At 40.5% G+C, this 23323-nt stretch overlaps 2 protein-coding genes across 6 annotated transcripts; one reads left to right on the top strand and one right to left on the bottom strand.

Moving 5' to 3' along the window:
* Nucleotides 1-1305: 1305 nt before the first annotated feature.
* Nucleotides 1306-20511, bottom strand: LOC131684591 (longitudinals lacking protein, isoforms H/M/V-like). Of its 5 annotated transcripts, XM_058967633.1 has the most exons (7): nt 20371-20510; nt 13384-14467; nt 13202-13324; nt 13023-13127; nt 12902-12955; nt 11324-11543; nt 4988-5247 (listed from the first exon to the last, which is right to left on the bottom strand). In XM_058967633.1, exons 2-7 carry the CDS (start codon nt 14435-14437, stop codon nt 5232-5234), a joined length of 1572 nt encoding a protein of 523 aa, XP_058823616.1. In that variant the 5' UTR covers nt 14438-14467; nt 20371-20510; the 3' UTR covers nt 4988-5231. The 5 variants fall into 5 exon arrangements, with proteins under 5 accessions (XP_058823600.1, XP_058823591.1, XP_058823582.1 ...); XM_058967617.1 differs by lacking the exons at nt 4988-5247; nt 11324-11543 and adding an exon at nt 1306-2218 and having other exon boundaries at nt 20371-20511; XM_058967608.1 differs by lacking the exons at nt 4988-5247; nt 11324-11543; nt 20371-20510 and adding exons at nt 2426-3390; nt 18968-19085.
* A 75-nt stretch (nt 20512-20586) lies between these two features.
* On the top strand, nt 20587-22835 carry LOC131684620 (transcription factor grauzone-like). Its single transcript, XM_058967643.1, has 5 exons — nt 20587-20893; nt 20953-21284; nt 21350-21743; nt 21809-22005; nt 22068-22835. Exons 1-5 carry the CDS (start codon nt 20771-20773, stop codon nt 22612-22614), a joined length of 1593 nt encoding a protein of 530 aa, XP_058823626.1. The 5' UTR covers nt 20587-20770; the 3' UTR covers nt 22615-22835.
* The last annotated feature ends 488 nt before the right edge of the window (nt 22836-23323 follow it).

The following is a 23323-nucleotide window of genomic DNA, read 5'->3' as shown; positions in this document are numbered from 1 at the left end:
TCTCACACTTGTTCGTAAAAAGGTTGCCGTCCAGGTCCCTGCACACATCGGCTTGCGGAACGTAGTCTTTGCGCGAACTGTTCAGCTTCTCGTAGAACTTCCGTGTATCGTTGACGCGGTACACTTGTTCCTTCGCTTCGCGATCTTGTTCCTCCTGTTGGCGCTTCTTTCTCCGGAGGACCGAGTTTTACCTGTTCCGTGCTTGTTTGTATCGCTTCACATTCTGTCTCGTTCCGTGCTACAGCATCCTCGCACGTGCTGCATTCTTCTCCTCTGCTTACATTCGTCATCGAACCAGGCGTTTCCTCGATTCGGAATCGCTGTACCTAGTGCCGCTGTAGCAGTACTTCCTATGGTGGAACGGATCTCCCTCCAGCCATCTTCAAGAGTAGCTGCGCCGAGCTGTTCTTCCGTGAGTAGTGCTGCTTCTACTAGGTAATGGTCCGAATCTGAATTCGCACTGCGGTAGGTACGAACGTTGGTGATATCAGAGAAGTATCGCCCGTCGATTAGAACGATGCGTTGGTCAGGTGATCTCCAGATGGCTTTGTGGATATCTTTGTGGGGGAAGAAGGTACTTCGGACTACTATGCCACGGGATTCAGCGAAGTTCACGTATCGTTGGCCGTTGTCATTCGATACGGTGTGCAAGCTGTTTGGCCCGATTACCGGTCTAAACATTACCTCCCTTCCTATCTGAGCGTTCATATCACCGATGACGATTTCGACGTCCCGTTGCGAACAGCTGTCATACACCTACTCCAGCTTCGCATAGAACGCTTCCTTCTTGTCGTCGGGTCTCTATATCTGAATGTTCTAGACTGCAACTTCATGAATGAGTCCGGGCTTTGGAACGTACCGATTTTGATTTTCTTCAAGACGGTCGATAGTTGACAAACAATAAGACCAGCAAATTAGACGAGTTCAAGATCAAGGTCAAATTTATTACGCGATGTCCAACCATATGTGTAAAAACCAGAGCCTAGTGCTAGGTGCTAAATATTTTTGCGGAACATATCTTTCTATTTCTATAAATTTGACAATCCTTCGTGACGGGGGTCGAACGTACAACGAGAGCTGTATGAGATCAGCGCTTTACGCTCTTAACCGCCAGACTAAAGGGATGAGGTTGTGCACTATACCACAAGTGCGACCCAGTCTCAAATCAGATATTTAGCCCGTATTTAAACTAAATGGACCACATCAAATATGGAAACCGAAATGGAGGTCGAGCTGATGCGACTATGTAGTATCTTTTTCAGATGAAACAAGAACATTTCTTTCGAATAAACTCGACGGTCGGTGTCGCATAAAGAAGGAAAGCTTTATACTTACGAATAGTTCACTACAGTTATCGACTTAAAATATACGAAAATTTCAGCTACACTGATATCGTTTCTGCCTAACGCTAAGTTAGTTTACAATTTAAAATGGTGACCATAATACCTATAGAGCTAAGAAAATCAATCGATGGACAACTGTAGCTACTTTTGTAACTAGTAGTGACACAATACATGTTACTAACGAATTTCTGTCGGAAACGAGCTTCAAACACAGTCATCCAACTTAATAATAGGATTTGAAGGGGGCACGTTTCCTCATAAAATTAGGTGTCCATGCTAAAAAAAATCTACCAACATACCGTTGAAAATTTAAAGATTCGGCTTCTCTCAGGTGCAATAAAATTGCGATGTACAAAGCGTGTCTCAACCATTCGGTTATTCCGATGTACCTTTCTCCCCGTCCGTTTGCTGGTCATGCTCCGTTTCAGATTCCAATGTTTTACCGGAAGGGAGAGCAGTAACCACAACCGGATCTCGCTGATCTCATGGTGTTCCACCGGAGCTTAATTGTATGGACTTGCGAATGTTTGCCGGCGATATCGTGGTCTGGCTGAGCTTTCGCAATGCCACCGGGACTGCCGTTAAACCGCTACTTACGGTTGTCGTTATAGCCGTAGTCGGAGTGGATGGTGTACTATCGGTAAGTTCCGCCTTAACCGGCAGAACCATCACCTTGTCCCGATGATATTTGCTCTTGTGGGTTGACAGTGACCATTTAGTTTTGAACACGGCATTGCACATCACGCAGCTGTAGGATACCTTGTTGTCTCCGTGTTTGGCCAGCTTGTGCCGCTTCATTGCATTCATCGAGCAGAACTGCCGGTGACATTCGGTGCAGGTGTGCAGTTGTTTGCTCTCCGACGAGACGTTAGATGCTGTAATTGTAAAACAATAGTGGGAAATGTTTAAAGGAACTATATGTATATAAATTACTATTAGCCAGCGGGAACATTTCTGAACAAGAGATGCTCGGAGAAGAAACGTATTTACCAGGGTTTTGTCTACCTTGGATGAAAGTCTATGAGAATGTGGCTTAAACGTTTTCAAAATGTGTTAATATTCATGAAACTTTATTACAAATTCAAGATCATTAGTGGTTATAATAATTGGTTTCGACCAAATCGATCTCCGGAAGCATGTTTAGAAAGTAGTGATCTAGTTGACAGACATCATTTTGTATAGTTGAAGACGAACGAAAAAGTACAAAGCTTGTTTTTGGAATCTATTAAGATGGTTTATTTACAGCGTTAATCAAGAGATTCATTCTATTATAAACTATTCACTAATCATGGATCTAGTACCTATATAACATTAAGAATAATTTACGAATATCATACATAGACAACACTCCACAAGACTTCTATTCTCATGTATCGAACTCATTAATCGCTATGCCGTAACGTATTTCTGACTACTTATGCTGATGTACATATCCCGATGAGCAATTTCGCTAAAAGGTACAATTTTCGACAACAAATCGCTTCAGGTGACAATCAGAATCACGATCCTTAAAACGTTTTGTGATGCTGCAGCGTATCAAATTTACTTTGTAACTAATTGCACCTAATGGATTATACATTTTGTACCACAAATCAATTCGTTCCATCCGTTCTAGATAAACAAATTCCTTAGAACTGCAATCAAAACAGCTTCATCGTGGTCGCAGCCGCCAGCTGCGCCGCGGACAGCACGGTCAACCCGGCTGCCGATGAAGCATCCACAGATATTCCCGGGCTGTTGTTTTCCTCCAACACCGAACCCAAGGTTAACGAACTAGTTCGCGGCGAGAGGGCTTCCCCGCTGACTGCTGTTGTCATCGATTGTTGCTGTTGATGCGGCGGCTGCTGCTGCTGCTGCAGTTTGTTCTCGTGAGCCATGCGCACGTGCTCACGCAAACTGTACTTATTCTTAAACTGTTTGCTGCAATGATCACACTTCTTCGGTTCTTGATTCGTGTGCTGCGTTCGCATGTGCCTCCACAGATTGACCGAGGTAATTACCAATTTACAGATTTGACATTGGGACCATTTGTTTGTACTAACAATATCTAGAAGTAGAGAGGAAGAGAGAACAAAGAGAATGGGATAGCACTATTTTCATTGGTTTTTTTTCCATTGCTTCTAATTTAGTTTTAAGTTGTGCTGCAAGATATGATTTTTTAGCTAAATCTGGTCGCAATTTTTTTTTTGAATTATCTACTAGCACGATGAATGAGAATTCAAGGGTCAAACTACAGCACAATTGAAAATAATAATCTAGTACTTTCTCTGTTAACTCTTTCTCGTAATAAAAAGCATTTACAAATGAGTCTGTCGACGGGGCACAGCAAAACGCAGCCGACTATCTTTTAAAGTAGTCGTCAAAACAATACCTATTAAATACGTCACCATTATGCGAAGTCCATTTATTTATTTTTTCAAATGGTGCTTTAAAAAAATCGATTTGCAGGCCTGTGTTATTTTTAAAAATGGTTCACGCATACGTATTTCATAGAATGTATTTCCGTAATTCTTCTCGTGTATTGTTTAGTACTTAGTATTGTTATCATCAAACACCGCTATGTACACTGGTTAGCCCGTCGGAGTGATGCAGCACTGTTCCTCCTTGGAGAATCCATCGGCCGGCAGCAGTTCAACTTTGGGGGCTACTGTTTTGTCGTGTTTCAGCTTCATGTGTCGCTTGAGATTAGCCGTCCTGGACAATACCGCTCCGCAGATTGTACACTTGGTGAGACCCCGGTGGATATGGTTATGCATTGTCAGCGATTTCCAGGCTGCGAAGCTTTTGTCACAATCTTTGCACTTGTACTTTTTCGGTTTCATTTTTTGCTCAAACACTTCTGCGAAATAGAAAGAGAGAAGAGGAAAGAAGAGGTTGTATTAAATTCACCGTTCTCTTTCATACTGTTCTAGTACAGCGAGTTGTACTTCGGTTTTTGGCACCACAGAAAAAGGGGGAAACAAATTGGATTTACTACCGAGTGGAACCGTGGGCATATCGAGTTTCATTCGAAAAGGTTACAGTGAAATCTGTTATAACTTCACAATTGTTTGCGGAGACAAAATAAATGAAAAAAAATCGAAGAAGTGTTTGAGCAAATGTGAAACTGGAAAAATACATCGATCTAGTACCCAAGTAAGTCACCAAACAAAGTTTGGCTGTCACACACAGCAGTTCTCGAGAGCATTAAATCCAGCAATCTGTTCCCCTTTTCTAAATAAATAACAGTTGGTATTTTACAGTATTTCAGTTAATGAAATTGAAATCATAACATTTCCGATTGCAACAGATCCATTAGTAGTACTAGATTACCCTTAGCTTAGCGTATGCCAGTCACATTTTGTTGGTGCATAATTAGTAATCTCCAAAGAATCTTCTGGGACTCTTATTAAACTGCAATTTATTAATAAATAAAGAGTAACTAAAGCTAGGGGTATTTTTACGATCACTAATGGAGTGTTGTAAAATCCACGAATTCACAACTCTCAATTAAAATTTCGGATCTATACATTGAGGTTATGAACAGTTAGCCTAAAATGTCATATGTTTTATGTATGCTTATATAAATAAGATAAACTATTTGTCTATAAAAAGTAACTGATTTATTATTGATCTTTCTATTGCATTGCTAGAATAAATAGTCTCTAATAACATTATGATCAGTCTGCTTTTTGTTATATACAATGCATTTATTAGGTCTACAAAAATAGACACGCCTACAAGATTAAAGAAATTGAAACAAAATGTTTTACATTTTCAATGCTTCTATGAAGCGTTTCTGAAGTCATTACGATTAAACTATACTTGATAGCATTCATTCTTCCTTCAGGACCGCTCATCATCTTACGGCTTAACGTTGAATCTTGTGGCAAACGGTGGTCAGCATTTTCATATCAACTCGCAACTATTGAGAATAACCGTAGATTTAATAATTGCACTCCGATAAGTAGTATTGTAGACAGACGTACTAGACACCAAGAAACTGTTTTTTGTGTGTTAACATAAGAAAATCCTCTAACCAATTAGTAACGAACAAACAAGAATCCCTAGACCTCTGCATTCAATTGTGATTCAAAATTGTTTCAACTACCGGTCCTTGGGTCAAGAAAGGCTCTTGTATTGATACATAGAGTTTCTTCGACAAACTTGTCGACACCCGCCCATAGGTTAGTGTAAATTGCATACGTTTCATTCTTTCCACTATGTTTGCAGTGATTTGAGATGTTAGACATAGGGCACAAATCTCCGATCAGCATGGGGATTGTGCAATTTGAGCCAGACGCTAGACATAGGGACAGTTTGTAGTGATCGAGCATCTGAGCATGAAATCCCTCTTGCATTGTTAGAAATGTATGAAAAGAAACCCGATGACAACTTGTTTAAAAGTTTTAAAACAGGTCATAGCGATTTGATTCCACGAGAGCTACTGAAGCCATTTTTTTACTTTTTTATGCGAAATATCCTTCGATAAAAACAACTAGAAAAGATGAAGAAGCAGGTAACAGATACGATGCTTCAAAAGAACGCTCGATATTCCATCGGGTTCGCCAGTGAGATAACTTCAGCTAGCGGGATGGTCGGGTAATCGCCAGCGTTCAGTTGACCAAAGGTCTAAAAGTCTGTGTTTGCAAAGGGGCATTTGTGGCATGTTCAGGAGTTTAAACTGGAACTTGTGGTAGAAGATACAACAGATTTCATCGTTCCGATTTGAGTTCGAAAAAAATATTTTTAGGAAGGAAGAGAGCCTCTTGCTAAAAACAACGATTTTTAGCTAAATTTATAAGATTTAAGTAACTTTGCTGACGGTTTCCAATCAAGGATAAATTTATTCTCTAATAAAAGTTTTCTTTATCCACATTTTGGAATACACTTTTTCTAAATGTTGTTCTAGCCGCATTGACGGCGTTCATAACACATGTAACAAAACACGCTTTTTTCTTGAAGCTTTTTCGTTTCGTTGTTCGTGGTACTCGTACAGAGAAGGCATACTAGCGCCACTATCAAATCGGTGGTACATATATGAAACAAGCACTATCTGTCAAGTTGTCCCTGGGTTGATTGTTCCAAAGCCCAATAACCGGCAGACGGTCAGTCATAGCCATCAGGACCATTTGCTTTGACTAGATTGTTGTATTTTCTCCTTTCTGCCAACATACATGACATATGATGACGGCAATTTTGCTGACAATTTAATACGTTGAATGGATAGTTACTATAGTCATAGCACAGAGAACAGACGTCCATCTTCAGCACTCAGCTTGTGTAAAATCTCTAACGGTTTCGAAGGTAGTAGGGATATCCAAACCAGGTGCGCTACTGTCGTCATGTTTTTGTGTGGCTGAGTTCGACAGAATTGACAGCGGTTATTCCTCTACCCAGTCAAACTAGTCCGGAACTGGTTTGGACTTCCAGCACGAATTTCAGCTCAAATGCATCAACCGATAGAGACGGAATCGGTTGTTTTCTTTGAGCAAGATTCCATACTGAATCTATTCAGGATTTCGAACCGGTTCCGGAATCGATTTGACGGATAGTTGGGATAAGTTGGTTTGGCGGCGCTAGTGTTTATCGTATATTAATTCAAATGTTTACACACGTTTTTTAAATATTTTTGTTCGATCATGTATGTCTGTTCTCTGGCAGCTCTTATTCCAGGAAGAAAACACTGGCATCCCATACAAATGTTCAAGCTCTAGCTTAACAGTTTCATTGTTGATGTCGTCAGCAAGAACTTTACATGCACGAATCCGATGATATGATGTGGTTTCATACTTGTACGAATATGTTTCATACTTGAACGAATATGTTTCGATTATATCACGCCTAGTTATATATAGGAATGGATGTATACATGTATAAAACAATATATAAGTAAAAGTATATATAGTCATTTAAATATATACATACTGATTTACATATCCATACTAAGATACGTACCTATACATATGTACACACACAGATACATGCATACATATATGGATATATAAGCGTGATATAATCGAAACATTACTGTATTTTCGTTTCTCTACGCTCGATAGCACAAGGAACATCCGAAAAGAACATGTTATGTGACGTCATGCTCGATTGGTTCCGGCGTTTGACATGTTCAATTGGCTCCGCACAGTGTCTCCGCCTAACTATGAGTATAGTAACTATAGTTGAATGTGGGTAATCATAAATATAAGGTAAAAGATAAGAGCGCACATTCGAAAAGGCGGGCGAAACGTGAAAGCATCCCATCCGCGTTTGGTTTGACAGTCGCCTGATGACGGCATTTGGAGCTATCAAACAGGAAAAACGGAATGGTTAGAAACTGTTGAAGCTCCCTTTCCGAGTGTCCAGCTCGATAACATTCGTTAAAAAAAATTTTCGAGTTTGCATCAAATCTCGACGACTTCATGCATTTTAAAGTCATTTGGCATCAAAAATGCAAATTCGATTTTGAAATTTTCCTTTACTCCCCCCTTTGAACAAAAATCGCCAAAAAAGTCAATTCTCGTTAAAAAAAATTTCGAGATTGCATCAAATTTTGACGCTTTATGCATTTTGAAGTCATTTGGCATCAAAAATACTAGCTCGATTTTGAAATTTTCCCCCCTTTGATAAAAAAAGTCCAAAAAAGTTAACTTTCGTTAAAAAAATTTCGTCAATATTTTTTTTCGAGATTACATCAAATTTTAACGCTTTATGCATTTTGAAGTCATTTGGCATCAAAAATACCAGCACGATTTTGAAATTTCCCCCCTTTGAACAAAAAAGTCGAAAAAGTTAACTTTCGTTAAAAAATTTTTTTCGAGTTTGCATCAAATCTCGACGTTTCATGCATTTTAAAGTCATTTGGCATCAAAAATGCAAATTCGATTTTGAAATTTCCCTTTGAACAAAAATCGTCAAAAAAAGTCAATATTCGTTAAAAAATTAATTCGTTAAAAATCACTAAATAACAAAATATCAAATACAGGTTGGAACTGAAATCAATTTTTTAAATTTAATATCTTGCATTTATTTGATTTTCACTGGAAGGTACACGATGGTGAGACTATGAAAGGGGGTGCATGTGACGCAAATTACTCATCCTGAAGCAAGTGGACAAGCTTCTTCGTATGCTGCTACTATGAGTGAGTTTGTTGTATCCACGACTTCATTCAAATAACCTGGAGATTCAGTGATTGGAATATACCCATTAAATCTAGTCGCTAAGCCCTTATTCGTTAAAAGTCCCGGCTGGTCGAATTGGGATTACGAAATGAGACAATATCTAAGGAAACATGCAGTATTTATGATCAGATAACGATTGGGCGAGCTCGTTTGGAACAAACCAGTTCGCCAACTCATCGAAATTCTATCGGAGCAGAGTTACATCTAAAACATCTCTTCCCAGAAAATGTAAAATACACGCGTTTGAACGGAGCTGAAAGTCGAGTACGCACTCGCATTGATCCTACCAATTGGGCTAATGCGTTGAATAGTTACGACAGACACTGCTTTTACTATTGTATCCAAATGGTTTGGATGAATAGAGGTGCTGAGATGAGTTAGGGCACAGTAACCCTAGCGAAAATCTCACCCTCAAACCATGTAATAAATCCCTTTATTTATTCCTATTTTTTCCCTCAGTAAAAAAAGATTACGCCACGTTCTAGCTTATTCCGCTTTCACTTGTATCACGGTCATACCACTTCAATATACGTTTTAACGACATTCAATTAGCTAGAGATTACTGGGTAGGGAAAGTTATGAAACTTAGAGCCATAGTACTCAAGTGAGAGCAAGGATGTGAAGTAAACAGATCGGAAAACTAGAAGTGGCAGGGTCATTAGAACAGGCTTAATATCGTGCGGGCTTAATTTTTGCCTTCTGATAATGAGGGTCGAGCTTAGGCAGAATAACTACGAATCACTCGAGTTCACTATCATGTGTCCTTGATAAAGGTAGACGTATCTATCTTTACCGTGACAACCGGCAAAAATTAAGCCACGCAAGATCACCACTGAAAACCTGTCGACGACATTCGTTTCATAACTTTCCCTACCCAGTAATCTCTAGCTAATTGAATGTCGTTAAAACGTAAAAAAAAGAAAATGTGACTAACATAGTCGAAATAAAAAAAAGGGAAAAAAGAAAAAGAAACTGATGGGATTCCATCGGCAGCGGTGGGTAGCCGCTGTAGACACAGCCACTGCCTTACACAATGTAGCAAACCCGCCACGACTGTGAGAACAGTGACAATAGTCTAATAAAAATCTATCCCGGCATTCAAAAGGCATACAGAGATGAACAGCAGCAATCATCATTCAGATTGATGCTAATCGTCGACAGGTTTTCAGTGGTGATCTTGCGTGGCTTAATTTTTGCCGGTTGTCACGGTAAAGATAGATACGTCTACCTTTATCAAGGACACATGATAGTGAACTCGAGTGATTCGTAGTTATTCTGCCTAAGCTCGACCCTCATTATCAGAAGGCAAAAATTAAGCCCGCACGATATTAAGCCTGTTCTAATGACCCTGCCACTTCTAGTTTTCCGATCTGTTTACTTCACATCCTTGCTCTCACTTGAGTACTATGGCTCTAAGTTTCATAACTTTCCCTACCCAGTAATCTCTAGCTAATTGAATGTCGTTAAAACGTAAAAAAAAAGAAAATGTGACTAACATAGTCGAAATAAAAAAAGGGAAAAAACACTTCAATATATTTTGTTTGATCTGTCGTTTTCGAGTATTTTTGCTGAAAACGAGTAAAAAAATATAGTGAAGTGCTTCTATGCCCTATTTATTTTGACACTAGTCAATAAAATGGAAATCTCCGTCGAACTACGAAATTGACAATTCGAATCTACGGATCCGCAGAAATCGACTAGTTTAGTTGGTGATGTTTCCCGTTTCCTTCGTATTTTCAAGTTTTTACAACGGACTTTTTATTATCCAACGGATTGATCCCCTGGTGAATATAAAACTTTTGAGCATGAGGTTTCTATGGAGACGATTATGCACAACATGAACGGATCGAAACGTGCGAATGCGCGCACGAGAAATGCATTCAACGTACACGGATAAATAAAACAACCTATAGAATAAGTTATTTTAACTTACTTTTGAGTTGTGCGTCGCTTTCGCACTTTTAGTGTTGTCAAAAACAAAACGTATACTCAAAATTAGGCAAATTCAACTTAAATTTGAGTATACAAAACCTATCAATGAGTTGTAATTTTTGCCGTGGTCAAATGGAAACTACCTTCAACACGGTTTACCTAATTTTACCTTCCTCCACGATACCCCGAGATTGAGTCAAAAGAACTCAATTTTAGGTAGTTTTTCGTTTGCGTGTATACTAACGAAACGGTGACGTTATGTTGACGTTCTTTGCCGTTCACGGAAGCGGATGTATCGTGTGATTGGTACTGATAAACAAGGTTATCCGAGCGCGCGGAACCTGTCTTAGTTTTTTCACCCTTTAGACGACAACCCCAAAAACACGAAGTTATCGTACTTTTCATGTACTCTCATGCAAACAGCTATCACATTTGTCACCCTGAACTATTGTCTAGTGTCGAATATTGGAGTTCCATCATCTGCACCATCAGAACGTTTGGTTGTCGTTGGCAAATAACTACGGTATGTTTCTTTTTTAAGATAGAATCAAATCGCTAAGGATGGAGGAAGCTTAAAATGTGAGCGACCGTTAGTTACAAAAATACCCTAAAATAAATTCAATTGTTATGACACGCTAAGACTTTAGTTTTCGATTATCTTGGACATAATAAAATGTTAGTTCAGCATAGACGACGCTTAACCGGTTTTTATACAACGCAACAACTTTAGGAAATCCCGAAAGAAGAACGGAATGACGAGTTAACTGTTTAAACTTGTTAAATGAAAACCCGTAAGGTAATATAAAAGCCACAGGATTGCCACTACGCATTCGAACACATACGTTACACACAAGTTCATCCCATTCTCACTCTCTCTCTCCCAGCCTTACTTCAAATTGCTGATGTTCTTAATGTTCAGCTTGGCATCCAGCTTGAGCGTAATTTTGTGTATCTTGCTCAGATGAATGCGCATGTCATAGCTGCGTGAGAACGAACGCAAGCAGACAGGACATTTGGTTTTTCCCGAATGCAGATCCTTGTGCAGGGTTAATGACATCGGGTGCTTGAAGCCCTTCCAGCAGATACTGCAGCGGAAACGGAGCTCAGCGTCTGGAAGATAACAAGAGAGAGAGAGAGAAGAGCACAGGTTAGACGCTTGCCTGGCAGTTCAGCAATAAAACAGTTGCCATTCGAAATGGAATGAAGGGACAAACACAACGGATGAAGAAATTTTGAGTAAACATGAAGCTATGTCAGTTTGAAATTAATGGTCAAATTGTCCCTAATGTGTTGGGTAAGCTATAAAGGTGTTTCAGCATCCTGATTCAAACCGCCAAACAAGCTTATACGGTCGTTTTAATATTTTTTTCGACTTGAATGTAAGCAAAACCAGACTGCTAAAATAACCTTAAAACAGCTTATCTTCAAGTGTAAAAACAATAACCTAATAACATGACGGGATTAATCACAACTGATGAACGAAAATAGAATAAAACAAGTGAGTGATCCGAGTGATAGGAACAAATGCTTCTTAGAGTTATACGAAACAATAACAAAGGAATCTTTAAGAAATATACTATGAAATTAATGAACAATAGTATATGTGCACATACTTGATCGTTTACGTACCTAACGAGCTCCGGATCGAATTCACGATAATTTTATTCTATTTCCATTCTATAATCACTCGACAGTTACCGGAAAATATCACTAAATCTTAATATTATCACTCGTGTAAAGTGTGCACATTATGCGAGCATCTTTCATAAACGGAATTTCACGCAGCATTGAGACAAAACTGGCAAACATGTTTTTAAATATAACTTAACGGGAGAATACCGGCGTAACCTTTAGTAATGATGGTCTTATAAAATGCAAATTTCCGACATATAAACAATAGTTCTCAAGTAAAACGAAATCGAACAATTTATAATCAAAATCTTTTTTCCCGAAACACCATCATCGATCATGCATTAAACGCTGAGAAATTATCAGAACGATACGTTAGAATTTCGACATACCCCACGGAATGTGACTTTCTATTTCAATAAACTTTGCAGCTGATTATAATCGTATAGGGTCGACTCAAGGAATAATTCAAGTCAACTTGAAAGGCCTTTTTTGATTGTGGTTTTAACACACACGACCAATATCTTACCCCGGATTTAAGTTTTGAAGATTTGTACACAAATTCCAAAATAAATGAAAATCACAGAACCCCAACCAGTTCAATCGGGAAAGTTACTGTCATTCTGCACATAATTGTCCCATGGATGAACATAGGACAGTTATGCGTAAATCAGCAGTTAATCACCAATGTGCTCAAATCCCGAATAGTTGCCATTTTAATTTATAGTTTAAAAATTATTGCCATTGCGAATTGTGATTAAATGGTTCAATTCGATTGGAAACCCTTTTCAAATATCCGAAGCATCACACTGAAATGAACAAATAGTTAAAACACTCACCTTGTAACAAAGTAGCCTTGGTCTGATCATCTGTCGCTCCTTGGAAAATCCTACCTGAAAAAACGACAAACGGAATAGATGAAAGTTCAATTCTAATCTGGCTTCATTAACCGAAACTTACTCATATCCATATCCGATGCTTCCATTTCGATACCGTCCTGATTCATATCCTCATCATCCTCGTCCTTATCTTCCATGTTCTCGCCGACCAGCTCGTAGCTTTCCTCTGGAAATAAATCACATACAAGAAAAAAAACCACTTACAATCTAGATCCTTCAATTCAATCTAGTTTCAATTACCTTGTATGTAGGAGGTATTGTTCGCACTCGAAGCATTAATTGCCTCGCTACAATCGATGTATTCCGGTATTTCCATCTTCAGAGTCGCACCACTGGCCTGGGCTGCTTCCACATAGGTTTCAACTGCGAAAACATAACAGCATTAAGTAGATGTTACAATTCTCCGGGCTAGACCAGAATACCTTGCTCTTGTTCCTGCACCCGATGCTCAACCGATTCCGCCTTAGCCGTCGTAATGTGGTAGGTTTCCGTGGACGTCTCGTAGATTTCCGTGTCGCCAGATCCGCCCGCTGCACCCTGGGGCACTTGAGTCGTCACAACAGTCGTAGTCGGGCCACCCGATTGGTTCGGGGTGGACGTAATAATCTGTTGTACTTTGATCTTCTTTTTCTTCGGTTGACTGACTACACTCTCCACCACTTCCTGCAGGGTTGTGGCTTGGGTCTGCTGCTGCTGGGGTTGTGATTGCTGATGATGCGTTTGGACATGCTGCTGCTGCTGTATCTGTGGTTGGTGCACCTGTACTTGCTGTTGTACGGTTGCAGTTTGTTGTGGTTGAACCTGGATCTTGGCAGCAATGGTGTGCTGTTGGGGTTGGGAAATCGGGACGGTGATGGTGGCTCCGGTAGCAGTCAAAGCCGGCATTTCGGCGGATGCAGCTTTGATAATGGTTTTGTTCAGAATCTGGGGAGCTGTCTGAATTTGAGCCTGCAGCAACTTTGCAGGTTGATGTACGATGGTTGAATTCGACGGCAGAGTAAGATAAACGGACTCGGCCGTCGTAATCGTTGCTTTGTCCAGCAAACTTTGATTCTGCGTCTGAATGATTTGCTGTGCCAGCGAGGATGTTGGCTGCTGGGTTTGCGGCTGTCTCGTATCGCCACTGTTGTCGGTTAAACCGCGGATCGAGAGCAGCTCAGCTGTATGCAGGAACGATGGTAGCGATTCCTGGACTACGCTGACCTCTCCCTGGTACATGAATTCCACAATCGACATCAGGTCGGTGTATTTCACATTCTTGAATATGATCACCGGATGTTGACAGGGGTTCTCTTTGAAAATCTCCTTGAAATAGGCGCTACATGCTGATAGCAAGATCTTGTGAGCCCGGATTTTTCTGCCCTCGCAGCAGAGTGTTACGTCCACGAGATCTTCCTCGTAGCGGAGCGAATCGAACGCGCCGGTAATGTAGTTGGTGTAGTTATTCCACCGAAGTGAAAACTGCTGAGCCGACATTCTGATGTGGATGTCGGACTCGATCTAATGCTGGAAAAAGATGGAACGAGAATGTAATTATTACTTGAATTGCAATGCCGTCGGTGTTTCTATAAATGTGGAGCAAATGTTTGCTTTATCCAAGGCAGAATTCCCATGAACATAGACAAGTTTGTACCTGTGTACAAAATTGCGTGCACGCGTTCAACTTCGAACATGCCGTCTCGAGATGCACAGGTACGCCTCGAACATCGAACTCAAGCAAACGATGTACAAACTACAGTTCGAACATACGTGTACGTACGATAATGAGTGAGAGAGAAAACTGGTGCCACGAACCAATGTGTACGCACACCGTGTACGTACATGGGGTTCGGTTGTGCAGGCGAACATGTGCACGTGTTTTGGTACGAAATAGCTTGTTTGAGTTCGTACTCGAAGGGTGGGTTTAATATGAGCACAGAACCAGAGCGAACATTGTGTACAATGTCCATTTGGAAAGACTGATCCAGGGTCATCAAATTGGCTGAAAGCAAATTGAGGACATGTTGAATCTCGACCGAGGGTTTGTATAAGGTGGAATGGTGAACCCTGATACATTGTCGCAAGGCATACTATTCAGGGAATTTGTGAAGACCAAGAACATATGATGCCCGCAGACCGAATTAGTTTCGCCTTCAGAAGAAGCATGCAACCAGACCCATCAACCAACAGGTCGAGGATTCCGAAAGATTGGTAATATCACTATATCAACCTACACTGCTATTATGGGACGCAACGCAGTTGGTACTATAGAAGTCCTAGATTCTCCGCCACAGCAAAGCCCTCACGCCAGCGTTCAGTCGCCGTCTCGGTCCTGCGTGAGCGGGCGGTGAAGGTGTTTCCTAAGTTGCCATTCTCGGCAGTACTATTTGAACTGTAACGATACAACATCTGAATAGTTCCGCGCTTTTAGCTAAGCTGCTAGCTTTCATCGTAGGCTACTACTGTTCTGTTCCTGCTCTCCGTATCGCACCATCGGTGTTCAATGCATACTGAGACGCACTACTGTTGACATTATTCGTTTCCTCCACCAGCTCTGCTCACTAGGGGGAATTCGGGCAGTGGTAACGACTTGGTGGAACGAACGATACATAATGTGTTATCTCTTGTAGGTATGCGTAGAGTGTCAAAATATTAGATCACAGTAGAGGGGTCGGCAAATAGGATTTGTAATGTAAAGGGTAGGAAATTGACATTCCCATCCCGTCAATTTGCGAAATCCATCATCCCTAGATTTGCTCGATGTTTATGAAAAATTCCAATGCATATAATGACCCATGGTCATTATATCCGCCATCTGATCGGTTATTGGAGCGTACTGCAACCCAACGCGTCCTTCTCCTTTCGCACGAACATTTTTTCACGTCAACATGCTTCAATCGACCCACTCCGCGCTTATCCTCTGCTACACGAATCGTTGATTGGTTGTACTCGAAGTATATAACTGGTTTCTTCGTTTTGATTTTTAGATCTCCCAACAGTCGCAAAAGTCATGTTCCATGACACACCGCTGTACTTAACGAAACATGCTCCTCCTCGGTGGAAGATAGAGAAATCGTCAACTGCTTCCGAGTAAGCCAACAAACGGTACTGCCACAAATGTCGTTTGTCTAGTCTGCGTCTGCACAGGCTTCCAGCACCGATGCGCCATCATTCTCTTGGTAAACCAGTTCGAGATTAAGCGTTCCTCGAACATATCGCACAAATCTTTTTACTTCGATAAGCTCTATCGTGAGTTCCGACGAACTCACGATAGGGCTTACCGGTCTGTTCTGCTTGCTTTCCTCGCTTCAGGCCCAGGCGACATTCCATCGACGACGAGACAGGCCTACAATTCCGCAGATTGAACCGGCAGCAAAGACTTTCCATGAACCCGCGTTGATACTCAAGATCTGCTTCCTTATGTCTCGCTCCACCTTCATTCCGAGAAAGTTCTTCGCTTCACCATCAGACACTCCAAACTCCCCGAGGGAACGACGTTCTACTGCCTTCACCAGCGATCCGTTTACATAAAGGCAATTATTACTGGAACCACTCCTGAATTCCACCCCTTACATAAACTGATCCAATCGTAGATTCCAAACTAGTGCTGACTGTTTTTAACCAGAAAGGGCGCAGTTCAGGAGACATACTAAGTCGTCTGCTGGTGGCATCATATAGACTTCTTCAGTTATTATTCCGTTAAGAAACACAGTTCGTCCATCCATTTGGTGTTCGTGTTATTTTTTCTGGTATGCTACCGCTATAAACACTCGAACCGTGTCTAACTTGGCAACTAGAGAATACGTTTCAGAATAATCGAATTAGCATCTTTGAAAAAAACTCGCGCCACTAGACGAGCCTTGAAGCGATCACTCATGTCATCGACAGATTTCTTAACTTACATAAGATCGGCTTTCTTCCCTCTGGCAGTTTCATTGACGTTGACGTCATTGACGAGAAAAATTGGGTAAACACCAAAATTTCTCATTCGGACGAAAATGTTTGGTAAAACCGGTCTTTGCACTTGAAGGGCACAAATCCTTACTTATTACTTGGGTGCGTTTCGACTTTGTCTCATCAGAAACCAACACTAACTTTTTGTCGGAATAGATTAGCGCCGGCTAATGCTCAATCGTTACGTCGCCAAATCCAGTTCAACTACCATTTGTTTTGTGATTGTAATTGTTGTTTATTAGCTTATGATAGCCACATTTGTTCGACTCTAGCATTCATAGACACTCTCACGACAAGGATCTCGAAGTCATCATGGATTCTAACGTTCAAACCTACTCCATACACTGTCTTAAATCGCTTCCATTGTGCGTTGTTCCGCTCAACGCTAGAATATTGTTCTGCTGTTGGAATTCCGTACTCCCACAATGGTCCAACACTGGTTCATATGCTTTGCACTTCGACATTGTGAGACAGATTTCAACTGTTGAACTACGAAACCAGGTGTCAACTAATATACTCTCGAGCCCTAATCGTCTCGCACTTACTGTCTAGCAATTGCTCTACAAGCCTTGAACACCTGGATCTTCGAGCTCTACGCAATGATTCTCTAATGTGACTACCTTTCAAGAGAACCAACTATAGTCGTCGGAGCGCGAACTTCAGCGTATTTTGAACAGTACTGCATTTGATTTCCACTTATCGAGGAAAATGATTAATTTTTGTCTCTCTCTCTCTGAATGTAACTAGTCTATCCCTAAAAGGCGGTGTTTAAAAATTTCTGTAGCTACATTTCTCTGAAAAATACATATCATTGACTTGCCTACCATCATACAACAGAGACGTTAAAATATTGGTCCTTGCTGATGTGTATGAGGAAATGAAAGAAAACCCGGCCTTCGTGATATGTAGTCTTCGATTTCACCCGACAAATTTATAACATATAATCAGCAAGAATTATTAAACCAATTTTGAATGAATAAGAAAAACCGATTTCGGAAAACGAAATTTAAAAAAAATATTAGCTCGTTTCGCAACCCTGCTTTCGTTGCACACGGAAGTCCAATAACTTCAAAAATAAAGGTAATGATTAAAACTTTAAATTTATAAAATGTCATTAATTCCGGCCTGATTTAACATCAACCTTTAGGATGCCTAGCTGGGGGCACCCTAAGATTCAAGAAACCCAATAGTTTATTGTCAAAGCCATGAATTGATCTTCATGAGAGTGGTGTAAACAGCATGCGAAAAAACTGATTTTGCCGTTTTCAAAGATGTCCGCTTTTGGAGGTTTTCTCATTTAATGTATTACTGTTTTGGTGGCATCCAAAGGGTAAAACATATCGAAACATATGGAAAATCACCCCAAAGCCAAGGTTCGAACCTTATGCTATCCCTGGGCTATGATGTACAATGTATAAATGTTTCTGCATCGGGCCGAAGTCCCAAGGGTTGCAGGTTGGTATACTGCCTCTGGGACTCCTCTATAATTAAAATAAAGAAAGGCAAACAGGTTCTTCCCGCGACTGTGATTTTCAAATTTTGAGAAAAATATTGCAAATCAAAAAAAAACAACTTTTCTCCATTAAGGAGAAAATTGAGTAAAGACATTTTCGCGCATGAAGGGCACAAAGCCTAAATCATAAGCTGTTTTATGGAATTCTAGCCAAGCTTTTTTTCCTTGGGGAGAAATATAGCAATGCTTAACGCATTGGCTGGCCAAACCAAGCTTCGATTTCACTGGTTCTCAACAGCTTAAATCTTTTCATGCGGGAGATCGCAATTGACTAGATGTTTGCGTTGGAGTCTCCGCCTTTGAAGCTAGTGTCGAGCCGGCGCTAGCTTACTTTTGTAATTAAATTAGTGTCGCATTCTGAGGAGACGAAGTCGAAACGCAAATTCCATAACAAATTGAAAAAATTTGCGTTATTTCTAACATAGACATATAGCGCACTCGTCCTGTTTAAACGTTAATATCGCGATTAAACAAAAAACTATTCCAATCAAACGAAGAATCAGCAATTCAACATGCTGGGAAGTTGATAGTAATAGAATTAGCCTTTTTATTTTACTTACATTACTCCTATGCCTAACTATGGATTGCAACCCAAATAAAAAATAATAATGATTGTTCATTGAAATAACTAAAACTGACATCGCTGATATCAACAAAGCTGGAAGTGTCCACTTCAGAGAAAAAAAATCGATAACCACCATTCATAACAAGAGTCGCTCAAAGGAAATGACACCAGGCAAATCAAAAAATGCGCACAAGCACTCAAATTCAGCCCAGTATCGCTAGCAGTGCAGCCTAGCACACGACGAAAAAAAATCGCTTCGAGAAGATGGACTCCACTCACGAGCAAACGCAAAGCGATGTGGCGAGACCGCGCGACACTCCCGCCCACTTCCCCATCCACGAACCGAAATAACAGGCTTGTGAACCAGTGTTGCCACATGCACAGATTTATTGCGTTTTAAGTAAAATTTAATTTTTTTTATCGAAATCGGTTTTCTCTGGACGAATTGCTTTTCCTAATAAACATCTTATGAGTCAAGAGCCTAGCAACCTGTTCAGGATATCATCCAAACAATATGTGGAATCGTATGGTTAAATCACGAAAATTGTAATACGCACCACCACGCCAAATGGATCAGACATGAATCGCCGAAACCCGGTGCCATCCCAAAGAAACTCCTTCTCCTGAAAATCGCATTTGTTTCGCCTTGTTTTTCGGGTTTCAAATCGAATCCAAGTGAGCTGCGTACAAGGCAATCGTCTTACCAACTACGCTATGTTCGCCCCTAAGGTTGGACAGAGAATGCGCAAAATTCGCAAACGAAAAAAGCAGTTTTTTTTCCACACCGTATGTCAGATCTTCATAAAAATCAATCAGCGTATGTAGCATGTTGTTACAGTACTGCTGATTGATTTTTATGAAGATCTGACATACGGGCCCTATTCTCAGTCACGTCACCTAGTGACTAGAAGGAAATTTTCTTCTAGTCACTAGGTGACGTGACTGTGGGAATAGGACCAACGGTGTGGAAAAAACTGCTTTTTTCGTTTGCGAATTTTACCCTTTTTCTGTCCAACCCTAATGCCTTCTGAATTTGACATCTTGATTTATGAATTATCTAATAATGAAGCGTGTTTAGGAATTTCAAAACTTTTGCAAATCGCGATTTAAGAAAAACTATATTTTGGTGCAAATCATGTGGAACTGCAAATACCATTCGTTCGCAAAAGCGTGCAATCGAACTGTTGAATAAGGTTGAAAATGCGGCAACACTGCCCGGAACATTTCATCGATGGAACCGAGACGGGGAATGAGAAACCACGGGGTACGAGAGTGAACACCAGCAGTGGGAAAACCTCAGAGCACAGCGAAGAGGTTGAAAATTACTGCTGCTTCAGCTTTTGCGATGGGACCAAATTTTCGAAGCATTTTCTGCCTCAACCAACAACGGGTACTTACCAAATTATATTGCAAAATGTTCTGCAACCTTTCGGGCGCACTTTTGCACTATTTTCGGCCGAAAAAAGACAACTTTTGCACTAATTTTCAGAATCAAATAGGACCAGCACTCACGAGTCACTTGTTTGTGGCATCAAAGGCGGAGAGAAAATTTTTCCTCGTTCCGTGAACTTGTCAAGCAGCGTCACGCAGCTCAAGCAAAATGAGCGCTCGCAGGTAGGGCATCACAGGGTGGCTTTTAAATATTTTTAGCTTAAAGTTGCTCAATTGTCGACCACAAGAACTGTCAGATTACTGTTTGTTTATTGTCTACTTATGTCGCGGAAATTGATCAACCTATATCATTAATTAAAATTATTTTTGTATGATAAATGTTCTGACTCTGATTTGAAAAACTAAAATGTTTAAGGGTGCACCATGCTGCATGATTTGCAGCGAAAGATCCGAACGATTTTTATCTATATCAGACAACTTTGACGGTCAAAAAATCGAATCCATCCTGATGAAACACTTTTGGTTTAAGGTAGGTTCGTGCATTATTTACGCAACATATTTTATCTTCTACTGTAAACTATGCTAAAGACCGCAGATTGCCAGAACCAGTTCGTGTGCTCTAGTTGCTGGAAGAGGATATCGGACTTTCATCAGCTATACTGTGCGGTCGAGACACGCTGGTTCTATGTTAAACCAGCTTTACTGTTCCGTTGCGAAAAGTGTGACCACTCAAAGGCCTTCAGCACTGAAACTGACCTGCAGTTACACATTCTGTTGCTTCACTCTAAGGATACCGACAAAGTACACAACTGCGATCAATGTGATAAATCTTTTGCCACCGAATGGCAGCTTTCTAGTCACAAAGCATGGCACCAGGATGTGGATAATTTGAATATTTCGTGTACTGTATGCAACAAACAGTTTAGTATTTTCAGCTATTACGAAGGTTGTTATCTGTAACTTATATTAACTTGTTCGATTTCAGATTTGCATCAATGCACACCCGAAATGCTCATGTGCGAAATCAACATTTGGATTATTCGATAGCCAACATGGCAAAGGTAGTGATGAATCATGAAGGGGACGTAGCTGATAGTACGCTGATAGCGACAACAGAGACAGAAAAAGAAACCGCTAAGAAAATACAAAAATCGGCTGAAACAATAGCGCAGGAGGATGAATTGATCCGACAATTTTGCAATTTGTCCTGTAAAAGGTGTGAGTATGTTGGTGAGAATCTCTATCAACTTTTGAAGCACTATACAACCGATCACCAAATGCGTGGCTATGCGGAGTGTTGCGGAAACAAGTTTACCAAAAAACCTCGCTTGTACAACCACTGTCAATTGCATGTGAATCCGAATATGTTTCAGTGTGAGGTGAGGACACCTGACCTAAATTACTTTATATTTAATCGTTTATTGATTTTACTACACCCTGATAGATATGCAGCAAAACCTTCTCTCAGGGTGAAGCGCTGGAACAGCACAATCAATGGGTACACACTCCTGACTCTGCAAAGCCATTCAAATGTGATATTTGTGATGCTGCATTTTGCAAAAGTTTTCAGCTCCGGTTTCATATGAAGTACCACATTGCCAAAGAACAAAAAAATTTCCAATGTAAAGATTGCAACAAATCGTAAGTGTTATTATTCACTTGCGATCTTCATTCATATGGCATGTCTTTTAAATTTATTCCAGCTTTGGCACCAATCTTTTACTTCAAGCTCATCGCCACAACCATCACGGAGCTTTCAGCAATTGGGCTTGTGATATTTGCGGCAAAGGTTTCACGCACAAGGCACTGCTGGAAAAGCACTACCTTCTGCATTCGGAGCAAGGCGCTGCAAGTTTAATGGTACAGTGCGGACACTGTAGCAAGTGGCTGAAGAACAAGGACACCTATCAGAGCCATGTGAAACGATGCCTCGCCAGTGGCTCTATTACTTGTGATGTTTGCGGGAAAAAACTAGCGAATGAGCCAGCCTTGGCACGACACAAACGAGTCATACACCGGCATCGTCCAATGCTTGCATGTAGTTATTGCGGTAAAGCGTACAAGGAAATTCGGCGATTGAGAGAGCACGAAGCAAACCATCGTGGGGTTGTTTTGTACACGTGTCCTTACTGCCCGAAAACGAGTAATTCAAGTTCAACCATGCACAACCATAAGAAATCGGCTCATCCAGAGCAGTTTGCCGCTAGAAGGGCGGAACAAGCATGCATACAGTCGGATACATTGTTGTAGTATATAGCATACAAATTTTAAGATTCACAATATATCTGTAAAACGTATGTCCAATTTAAATTCCTTCATTCATCATCATGCAGAATTTATATTTACCGCCCTAACCCTTACTTGACCAACTTTTTTCTATCATTTATCGGATTCCAAAGCTAATTCGACACATATCCTTCATTAGGACCTAAGTCGCAATGTACTGAAATGGAGAAAAATCAGTTTCAATATTCGGTGATGCTTTTCTAGATGTAGTTTTTATTGTAGGTATAAATTACTTTATGATCATGTTTTCCCTGAAGCATCTTTAGTTAAACCTTATGACAATATAACAAAGAATTTAATTCCTATGTGCTTTTATTGGGTAGAAACTAAAAAAATGCTTACGCTCAATTTGTATTCCAGTCGTAATTTCGCCCTTCAGCAACCACCATTTGCGAAAGGGGTAAACCGTGAACGTAATTTGCAGAAGGGCGCGGTAAATGGGCTAAACTGACTCTGTCTTGCTGGGTAGGGCTGGGTAAATGGGCGAGCTTGACAGTATACTTTTTAATAGGGCTCAGCAAATGGGCGCATAGAAACCCAATGCAAATGAAAGGGCGCGTGCATCTTTTCTTCAAATTTCATGAAAATATCGAAATATTCGAATGTTTATGTGCAATAACTATCGAGTAGACATGATCATAGTAGATATTGCTTATCATTTATAAAATAGAAC

The sequence above is a fragment of the Topomyia yanbarensis genome, chromosome 1 (assembly GCF_030247195.1).
Source record: "Topomyia yanbarensis strain Yona2022 chromosome 1, ASM3024719v1, whole genome shotgun sequence".
Taxonomy (NCBI): domain Eukaryota; kingdom Metazoa; phylum Arthropoda; class Insecta; order Diptera; family Culicidae; genus Topomyia; species Topomyia yanbarensis.
The sequence above is the reverse complement of the archived record's forward strand: the minus strand, read 5'-3'. Positions and strand labels throughout refer to the sequence as shown.